Source organism: Gekko japonicus, unplaced genomic scaffold (assembly GCF_001447785.1).
Source record: "Gekko japonicus isolate JY-2015 unplaced genomic scaffold, Gekko_japonicus_V1.1 scaffold264, whole genome shotgun sequence".
Taxonomy (NCBI): Eukaryota; Metazoa; Chordata; class Lepidosauria; order Squamata; family Gekkonidae; genus Gekko; species Gekko japonicus.
In genome coordinates this window covers 498687-509038 of record NW_015162484.1, presented here as the reverse complement: position 1 = coordinate 509038, position 10352 = coordinate 498687, and the positions used below count along the sequence as shown (strand labels likewise).

The 10352-nt window shown below is 41.0% G+C and overlaps 1 protein-coding gene across 1 annotated transcript in view; it reads right to left on the bottom strand.

Annotated features, from left to right (window-relative positions):
- Positions 1-10352, bottom strand: part of SEC24D (SEC24 homolog D, COPII coat complex component) — an 83633-nt gene that overhangs the window by 25640 nt on the left and 47641 nt on the right. Inside the window, exons 10-13 of the mRNA XM_015405917.1 lie at positions 9311-9426; positions 6214-6338; positions 3689-3880; positions 565-658 (exon numbers count right to left, since the gene is read on the bottom strand). Coding sequence (XP_015261403.1) covers positions 565-658; positions 3689-3880; positions 6214-6338; positions 9311-9426 — 527 coding nt within the window. The remainder of the gene's footprint in view (positions 1-564; positions 659-3688; positions 3881-6213; positions 6339-9310; positions 9427-10352) is intronic.

The window sequence follows — 10352 nt, the reverse complement described above, 5'->3', positions numbered from 1 at the left end:
TAGATTTTACATACTTTTAAAAATATACACTGAACCAAGATTTGTCATATTATTATTAAAATACTTTCTTACAAGCATCCAAATTGGATGTGTGCTACTCACATTGAAAGATCCTTATGAATAGGAAACTGTGTTCAATGCTCATTTTCAAAAGTTATTACTGTCAGCAAGGATTTTTGTTTGCCAAATAAAGATTTCATTGTTTCCTACAGACAATTTTTATAATGCATTTATTATTACCATACATGTCTGAAAACTAGTTTTACAAGCAAAATTCAATTCTGGGTTAATAGACACATTATACCACAAGAGGGGTTTACTTAATTTACTTTACTTTAACCATGGGGCAGGGCTGCGGCTTCATAGCAGAGCATGTTCAATCCCTGGCACCTCCAGTTAAAAGGATCAGTGGGTAATGTGAAACACCCCTGCCCCAGAACCTGGAGAGCCTCTGTCGGTCAGACTAGACCAGTGGTCTGACTCGGTATCAGGCAACTTTATAATCAAGCACGGTTTTTATAGCTTATCACGTCAGACTTTGTGCACAAACCGTAATGTTCTAACCTTTAGTGCTTCCATGCCAGCCTGGATAATGGGAGCAAAGACAGTCTCACTCTCATTAGTATCTGCAAACATCTCTGGAATCTGGTCCAGCAAGCTGGGGGAGTGGGAGAAGATCAAGGTTTCAGCGAGTTAGAGAAGAAAGGGTAATCCTTATAACCAAATAAAACCACATAAAGACACTGGATCTTCTGCTGAAAAATTAATTGTGCACTGAAAACAGTCTAACAGGATTTCAGTTGTCAGCTTAACTGCTTTGAGTTCTGTTCTGCTGGACAAAATCCTTTGGCAATTTAAAGAATGCAAATGACTTCTACAAATAGGATGGATAAAAATGCTACTATACATATTACAATTTAATTATTTCCATTGTATTGAATCATGTGTGCATATCTATCTCACTATCTGTCTATCTACACACACACAAGTTTCATTCCTTAAAAGCCCCCAAAATTTTATTCAACAAACTGGACATATCAAGGTGCAAATAAAATACCAAAGTGGCTATATATTGGACTAATCATGTATGCTGATATTTTTATTCCATCCTTCCCTCAAGGACAATGTGCATGGTTTTATCTTCACAACCATCCTGTAAGGTGTTAGGCTGGAAAAGGATGACTCCTGGTATACCCCCGAAGAGCAATATGCTCTGAAGTTAAGAACTTATTTGTGGTCCCCAGCCCAAGAGACGTCCGGCTGTCCTTGACCAGGGCCAGGGCTTTTAGTGCCCTGGCCCCAACCTGGTGGAACTCTCTGCCAAGTAACACCCATGCCCTGTGGGATTTAATGCAGTTCCACAGGGCCTGTAAGGCGGAGATGTTCCACCAGGGTTTTGGTTGATGACAGCGATGGCGTCCATCTGGCTGGCACTCTTATCCCTTGCCTCCCCTCTGCTTAAATTATTGTAATTTTATTGTAATTTTAATGTTTTAACTTCAAATTAGTATGATTATGGTTGTTTTATCTATAGTCGTACACCACCATGAACCCTATTTACAGGAGAGGGAGGTATAAAAATTGAATCTAATAAAAAAGTCCAAGGTCATCCAGTGAGCATTCATGGGGGGGGGGGGATTTGAAGCAAGAATCCTCAGTCCTGGGCCAACTCTCTCACCACTACCATACTGGCTTTGCTTACACCAGTAGTCCGCAATGATAAAGTGCCTACCAGTGAGGTACTTGACATTTTAAAGCAGCAGTGTGGGGAGGCACGTTCTTTCCTCCCACATTATCTCATAATGCAGTTATTCAGAAATATCATGTTTTCCTCCTTGTATACTGTTGTATAGGAATTCATCAAACATTATCCAAATAAACATAAGCAACAAGACAAAGTACTGCCCCATGACTTTATGTGCAAGAAGTGGTGATCAAATTGACACTGCAATTTCCATCAAACGGAGGGACAATATCTGTGCACACTATGTTGGATCTAGCCAACTTTCCACTCAGTCTCAGCCAATTACACTCCTTCTTAACAGCCGCTGCCAACACATGACTTTTTGTCCATGCAGGTCCCCAGCCTAGGCTAAAGGGACCTCTTTCTCACCAGTGAAAACTGGTTGGATCTAGCACAATTGATTATTTATGACAATTACTGCAGAGGAACATCAGATTCTATTACAAAACCCATAATTATTTTACCGCTTTGCAAGACCCTGAGTAACTTAGTTCTTATTTAATCAAATACTTGTGGTAGGTAGTGATTGACATGTTCTGAAATGGTAGTGAATTTGCACTTTTTGTCTTAAAAATATTTTAATGAATAACATTCATATTTGATTGACAAATCATTGGCTTTTTAGGAGGTTATCAAAGCATTCCTGCACATAGTTACTTCAGTCTAGGCCCATTGATGGCAATGGACTAGAGTGAAGTAACTGCACAGGATTATACTGCAAAGGGAATTGACAGGATCATCAAAGCTTCTGTCCTGCCAAAGGGCTGCCTATATGATCAATATGCATGTGCAAACATTCTTGCATGTGCACATCCTCACTGGGCAAGGTTCCCAGCCCAATATTGCTACATCTAACACTCAATGCTGTATGCAGATCAGAAACAATATAGTACAGCTGCTATGAGATGGTCTGAATTATCAGCTTTGCCAGCAAAGTTAACAGAGAAGGACACTGAACATCTTTTCCCATACAATCAACCAGCTTTATGTGTGGATCTGCTCCTTTTCACATAGAGTTTGTGTTAATGCTTTCCCACAATGGCTTAAAAAACCATGCAGTTGGGGGCATTTCCATCTCCTCTTCTCCCTAAGGACATCCTCTTTGGGATGCGATATATAGGAGAGATCGGAGCCAAATTTTTTACTGTGTATTCTTCACCTACCAAGGCTTCTGTTGAAGTATGGGAAAACTGCTTCCCTCTGTTCTCTGTTTTTAAGGCAAAAAAGACCTTCTTAAACCAGAGAGGAGGAGAAAGCAGAATATATGTACACAAGAAAGGGTTAAGTGAAACTTTGAAACATAAAGCAGTAACATACCATGACTGACAAGAAAAGCAGGGAGAACAAAATAAAAACAACTCACAAAGAAAGAACAAAAAAAACCAAGCCAAGCACTACATCAGTGAGATCCACAGGGAAATTATACACCTGGGACCATATCCATGATAAAAGTGGAATGCGTAAAGTAGCTTTTAGAACCACCTACAGATAGTCTGTGCGGTCAACAGTTATATGTATTTATTTATAGATCAGGACTATGATGTACAGGTATTGAACAGATTGATAGTGTGCAAACAGAGGTGGTTAACCACTTTGATTTCTACATAGGCTTGCCAAGTCCCCCCGGAGGGCGGGGAAACCCCCGCCCGAGAGGCCCATTACCCACCGCCAGCGGATCGGGCCCCAGGGGGAACCCCACCCCAAAGCACGGGGCGTGCCCAGCGTCAGCACGTCACCCGGAAGTGACGCGACATGCCCGCCCCAACATGCCCAATGTGACCATATCACTTCCAGGTGATGTGGATGCGGCGCGCGCGCACACTCCCAAAGCGGCGCTGGAGTCCCCCGCTCCAGCGCCGCGGGGACTTGGCAACCCTATTTCTACATAAGAAATATACACACACACACACATCTGAATCCGAAAAGTATAAATGATTTGTTTACTTATTTATAACTGATCGTGACTCTTGAAAGTTCACAAGGAAGCCATCCAGTAAAGGGACAAACACTTCACTGACATCAGTGACCACCATCATTTGAGGTTGTGCAAGGTTGCTCTTGACGTTGAAGAAGTGAAGGACTTTGTTGTAGGTGACAAATCCAACTCGAATGATCGAGGACTCCTCTTGCTCTTCCCTTAAAGAGAAATTATTTTAGAAAGTACAGTTGCAGATAATTTTAGACCTGGGGGTAGGGAAGCTACCTCTAATTTATGGTCAATTCTGACTGGCTACGCTTGAAGACACAAGAAGCATCTTAATGAAATATCCAGATTTCAGCCTTATACACAGTAGATATGACCAAGATAAATCAAATACTGTATATGCAATTTTTTTAAAAAAATTAACAGCCTGATGCATAAATAAGAGCTACGCCAGTGCAAGCAGGTATTATTTGCTCCCAGAGTCATTGAGCCAGAATGCTATAAACATCTCTCCCTTTGAACCAGCACTTTTCCTTTTAATTGAAAAGAAATGGCAATTAACATTAAAAAAATTAAATATCTTCTTACTATACCATAAAACATTGATCACAGCACAAGTTTGTTGTTGGGGGTATGCATCAATGAAGTATTATGTATTGGTTAACCATGGCCCCACTGATTTCCATTCCACACTCTTGCCTGTCACATTTAAGTCAACCCACCCAAAAACGTGAAAGACAATGAATTAGTTCTACATATTGTGCAACACAAACAAGCCTGTGTTCAAGCGCTCCCTACTCTTCTTGTACAAAAGTCAATCAGTGACTTCTGATTTGGCACATATCAGAGTTTGCTTGTTACATCTGAAACAATCAGCTTGCACTTGCCCTGCAAGTTAAGACTGCAAACCAGCTTCAGACAGTTCGGTTGGTTCCAAACATTTTGCAAGAACACTTGCACCAGAGGAACGTGTGGGTGCTGATTAAACAAAATAGTTGGATTCAGCCTACTATTGGTAGTCCTGGTTTGGAGGGAGGCAAAGCCCAGTGCAGACACAATGGTGAACTATAGTTTGTGCTAAATTAGAAACCTGCAACCAGTTCTAAGCATGTGAGGGGAGTAGGAAACTGCATGAGTCCAGGACTCTTGTCATGTAGTGCTAATGGTTTCATTATGCTAAGCCAACTGAAGAAGAGCTTCTAGTTAATTGCAAATGTAGTAGAAAAGGCCTCTAAGTAACAAGACAGGTTTCAAAAATTGCAAGCTTTGTCCCCACATCTTTTCCTTTTAAATGGATGACTTATGAAAAGCCCATAAATACATTGAAAGTTGTATATGAAAAAACTATATAAGGCAGCCTCTAAGCATTTCAGTCATTCACCTGAAGGAAGAAGATTCAGAGCAAATTAAAATAAGGAAGACCAGTAATTCCTGGCATGACTTTGTTTTTCAAGGACTTGGACTCAGAGTTTGTTGAATTTTGCTCTTAGAAATGAAGCTCAGTCGCCAACTGCTGTGCACTCTTCTGAGCAAGCCCTGTTCAAACAAACGAAGGTTGCACAGCAGCAGCAGCAGCATTTGGACCACTATGCACAAAGTGCATGTACAGGAAAAACAAAAGAAAAATGGTTTAAATAAATACAAATTTCATTGACACTTCTTTTACTTTGATCACCAAGTAACAAAAGCAAAAACTGTTACAGAAACAGGCTCCTGACACATTTTTTAGATTTCTCTGCCAAAAATAGTTTTTTAAAAATGAACCAACTTACACTAGGGAGATTCAGAAGGTTCATTTAAGAGCTTGCAAATTTATCACTCTGTAATTCTCATGTCAATCTAGAATGTTAATCTGTCATTCATTCATTATTTATGAAAACACAGCTGGATTACAGAAAAATTTCTTTGATCTAACTTGTGTAGTCCGTAGGATAATTGTTTGTACAGAAATACTCACAACAAGTCTGAAAATTACACTTACAAAAACAAATCACATTTCATTGAAAAGTCTGCCTTGTCCCTGGCTAGTCAGACACAACTTTGTATGAGTTGGCCAGGCATATCCATATTTTAAACAAATAATTATTTAAGCTGAAACTTAATCTTGGCCAGACAGAGGTAATGTTGTTTGAGAAGGTCCTGAAGGACGTGATGCTCCCGGATATTGATGGGGTCCAGCTGACTCAGCTAACAGCCCAGGGATGACAAGAGATCCTGCTTTCTTACTGGAAAAGCAAGCTGATGAAGCTGCCAAATCAAGGTATTTTACTAACTTCACTTAGCTTAGACGATGGTCCCCCTATCTTGACTCTGCTTAGCTGGCCACACGAATCCTTGCTATGATTACCTCAAGGCTGAACAACAACTGAAATACTTTGAGTTGAATTCAAAGGAGCCCTTCCGTCCACTAAAAGAACTTCTATATGCTTTTCTGTTCTGGAGATCATTGTCTTGGCATTCCAAGTTTTTGTTTGCCACACACTGCCTTAGGAATTTCCCCCACTTCTCTAGAATTTCCTCCTGCCCATTACATGCATCGCATTACCTTGGAAGTCTATCCAAGACAGTCTTCAGCTCCTCACAGATGAGCTTGACAAGGCCACTCTTTATGTTACTGTATGACACATCAATCATAAAGATATAAGCTGGCGGCTGTGGAAGTTTGTTGTTCTACCAAAAAGGAAAAAAAAATCTCACTCATTCAGGACTCGTAATCCAGTTAAAAACTTTCACGAAATACCCAAATAATCTTTGGGAAGATGGTAGTTGTAGGCTATTTTAGCTTGCAAAAATTAAGGGTGTTCCATGAGAATTCCCTTCTACTGACATATTAAATTTCAGTAAGATAGCACAGGGGAAATATTTTCTCATAAGGTGCCCAACTTTATTTTTCGTCTTCATTTATATGCTCAGTTTGTATAAAATTTTTAATAATTATCCAACCTAACTGCATCACAAATATCAAATGACTTATGCGTGAGTGACAATTAGAACATATTTCCAGCACTTACTGATAAACAGAACATTTTCCTTCTTCCAGCAAGCATTCAGTATGCTGACGGACAACTTGGCACAGTGGTTAATGTGCTGCACTTCGACTAGAAAGACTTGGATTCAAATCTATTCTCAGTTGTGAAGCTCACTAGGTAACTTTGGGCGAATCAGTTTCCTTCAGTCTAACCTAACAAAATTGTTGTGAGGTAAAGTGGGGGGAGAGGTGAACAACATACCTCAGCTTTTTGGAGAAAGGGAAAGACCAAAAAGCAACCGAAGTTAAGAAGCACACAGAGGGCCGGATCCAGCAGAAAAGCTTGAGGAAGGTGTGGATCTTTCCACACCTTCTCCTAGCAGCCTGCTGTTTGCTCTAAAAATCCTTTCTGAGGGTCAGGAAATCCTTGCAAACAATGGGGCACAGTACAGGGCTCAGAGCTTAAGATGCTGAGCTGCAGACTGGAAGCTTGGCAGTTTGAGACCCTAGTGCTGCGTGACGGAGTGAGCTCCCGTCTCTGGCCCCAGCTCCTGCCGACCTAGCAGTTCGAAAGCAAGAAATTGCAAGTAGATAAATAGGTACCACCACTTTGGTGGGAAGGTAACTATGTTCCATGCACCTCAGCATTTAGTCATACTGGCCACATGACCAAGGAAATGTCTTTGGACAGCACTGGCTCTTCGGCTTGGAAATGGAGATGAGCACCACCCCCTAGAGTCGGATTCAACTAGCTTTCAAGCAAGGGAAACCTTTACCTTTTTACAGGGAACTACTATGACAAGGGAGAATTAGGTAAAATCATCTCATCTTTCATCCTCCACAGGTTTTCAAAGCTGACTGCTTGGGGAAGAGAAAGGCCAGGAAAGACTCACCCAGCCAGCTCCTCCTACAAATTTTTCTGCTGGATGCAACCCACTGAGTACAATCTTTGCTCGGCACAGATTCCTGGATGCCATTTCTTCTTATGTGAAATATTGTATAGTTTGTGTTCAATGATGTAATAAAGGCCGCTGGAAAGCATTCGGTATATATGCTACATATTCAGAGAGCATAACAAAATGTGATTCAAATGCATTTTGACACCTCCACTACTTCCACTCAGTACTTAGCAGCACTTGGAGAATGAATTGCATTAGAGATTTAAGGTACCTACAGTATAAACTATGTGAGTACTCGAGAGAGACAAAAACGTTTCTCAAGGTTTTTCTGAAGAAAGCACTAGTGCCAGAACAATTTATGAGAGGCAATTGAGATATCAGATATCCGTTACAATCACTTGTGGGGCCACCTTTGCTCTAGGAACATAAAGATGATAAACAACATTCCTCCAACCCCAACACTGGATATGCCTTGAATTCAAATGCACATTTTGAGTAGACTCCCATGATACTTCCACTATCAAACCATCAGCCTAAGCTCTAGCATATGTTAAGTGTTTTCTGAAAGTTACTTCCTGCCCCATGATTAACTCCCTCAGGTTCATCTAAACGTTCACAGGTTAATTGTGAATGGGGTAATATGAAAGTAAATTTCACCTTACACTTAAAACAGAGGCACAGCTACAAGGCAATGAAAAATACAGATTTGTTAGCAAACCTTAAGCCACAGATTTACTATCATGACCCTTATTTGCCTGTTGTTCATACCCATGTGAATCCAGAGCACTCAGGTAAGTAAATGAACTATAGTAACTTAAGAGGAGAACTGAGCTTTTAAAAGCTACTCCAATTTCAGCATTTATAACAGCCCTGCAAGGAAAAAAATCATACTTCATGTAAAATTCTGTAACAGTATATTAAAAGACTTTGGCTAACTTCCCTCCACGTTTATAGTAAACGCAAGATGCTCTGCATTTGCTAAATTCATTTCAAAGAAGCATAACACTACTCAACAGCTGTTATTTGTTAACGTGTTCTGTAACTGTTCATCCTCATTGTTATTCAAGCACAAAGGAAAGTTGTAGTTTTCCCACAACATACTGAGAAATACATTACTATACTTCAATTGTATTGAACATAACCTTCCCAATATACCACATCAGAGACAAAAGTTATCACCTTTACAATATAGACTGTCATTCTTTTTTTAAAAAAAGGATGGCAAGCAGTTCATAAACTGATTTTTTAAATGAAATTTAAATACACTCTCATCTAGGGGGCCTGTGAATGCTCAATTGCACGTACAGATAATTTGAAACAACTAGGCTTCTCTAGTTATGGTAACAGAGGAAAACAATTTGTGCTACAAGGAATGGATATAGTTACTCCACTGAAACAAATGGAGACGCTCTTGTGGGTGAGGAATCACTTTGCACACCTATAAGTAACAGACAATTTTATGCAGATTCAGTTGTGATTTACTACAGTTAACTTTCTTTTGATTATATACTTAGAATTCAGATTACAATCAAGAAGTAATTCAATTTAACTGGGTTTTAAGACTGTAGTTGGAAATTACTGAAGCACTCTTACGTACACTTACTGGATTTAAGCTTCTCTAAAACACTTTGCTCCTAGTTCTCCAATAAATATTTAACAGTTCATGGGGCTTTTTAAACATCCTGTATAATCCCATGCCTTCCCTCCATCTGTAAGAGATACACATTAATTTGGCACACATATTACGAAATGCTTTCCATGTTGAAAAGACTTACCTTACAATAATCTAAAGTAGCAACATATTCATATGAACCGAGAGATAACTCTGGTCTTTCGTAGTGGTCTATTCTTCTGCCAATGTGGTCCAGATGTTGAAAATAGAATGGAGGGACTACAGAAAACAGAAACGAGAAAGCTGATTTCTCTTCCTTTGTTAAACACAGATGAACAAACAGACCCTCCTGCTGCATGGCTTTAACACCCTAATAGTGAGTAGTTAAATTTTATATGGAAACTGAATTAAGTCTCATGACTATACACTAGTCTTTCTGCATCATCAAAGGCTGCAGTGTATTTTCTAGCACTGGATTTGATGGGCATTTGGCGAAGGGAGCTTTGACTCTTGAAAGCTTATGCCCTGAAAGCCTGGTTGGTCTCTGAGGTGCTCCTGGACTCGGATCCAGCTGTTACAAAAGCAGAGGTCATTTCGGGGGGGAACGCAGTTCCCCCGGGTGAGGTATGGGGGACGGGGCACATGATGAAGCCCCGCCCCCTGCTTCCGGCCGCCCCGCTTCCTGCCCTCATTCAGCCAGGAGGAGGCAGGAGAAGAGGGAGGGTAAGTTGCTTCCTCCCTGCCTCTCCCCCCCCCTGCCTGCCTGGGGCCAGGGAGGGCCTTCGCGGGGCTTCCTTGCACTCCCGCCGGCCTTGCAGGTCCACTGCTGGGCCCCTCATGGGGCTCGGCAGTGGAGCTGCAAGGCCGGTGATGGCGGCCAGGACTGTTGGGGGTGGGGTGTGTGGCCTTATGACACACTTCCGGTAATGTCAGGGGGTGTGGCCTTATGACACACTTCTGGTGATGTCAGGGGGTGTGGCATATGCTAATGAGGTATGCTAATGAGTTCCCCTAGCTCTTTTTCTACGAAATGACCCCTGTACAAAAGCCACGACAGAGCACATGCATACCAGAAGCACCCTTCGTGCAGACCTAACTTATTTCTGAAGCCTCATCATTTGGGAAAAAATTGTGGATTCTGAAAGGATCCCAGAACAACAGACATCCATTGTTCAGTGGTAAAATGCATTAGTTAGATCCCACAT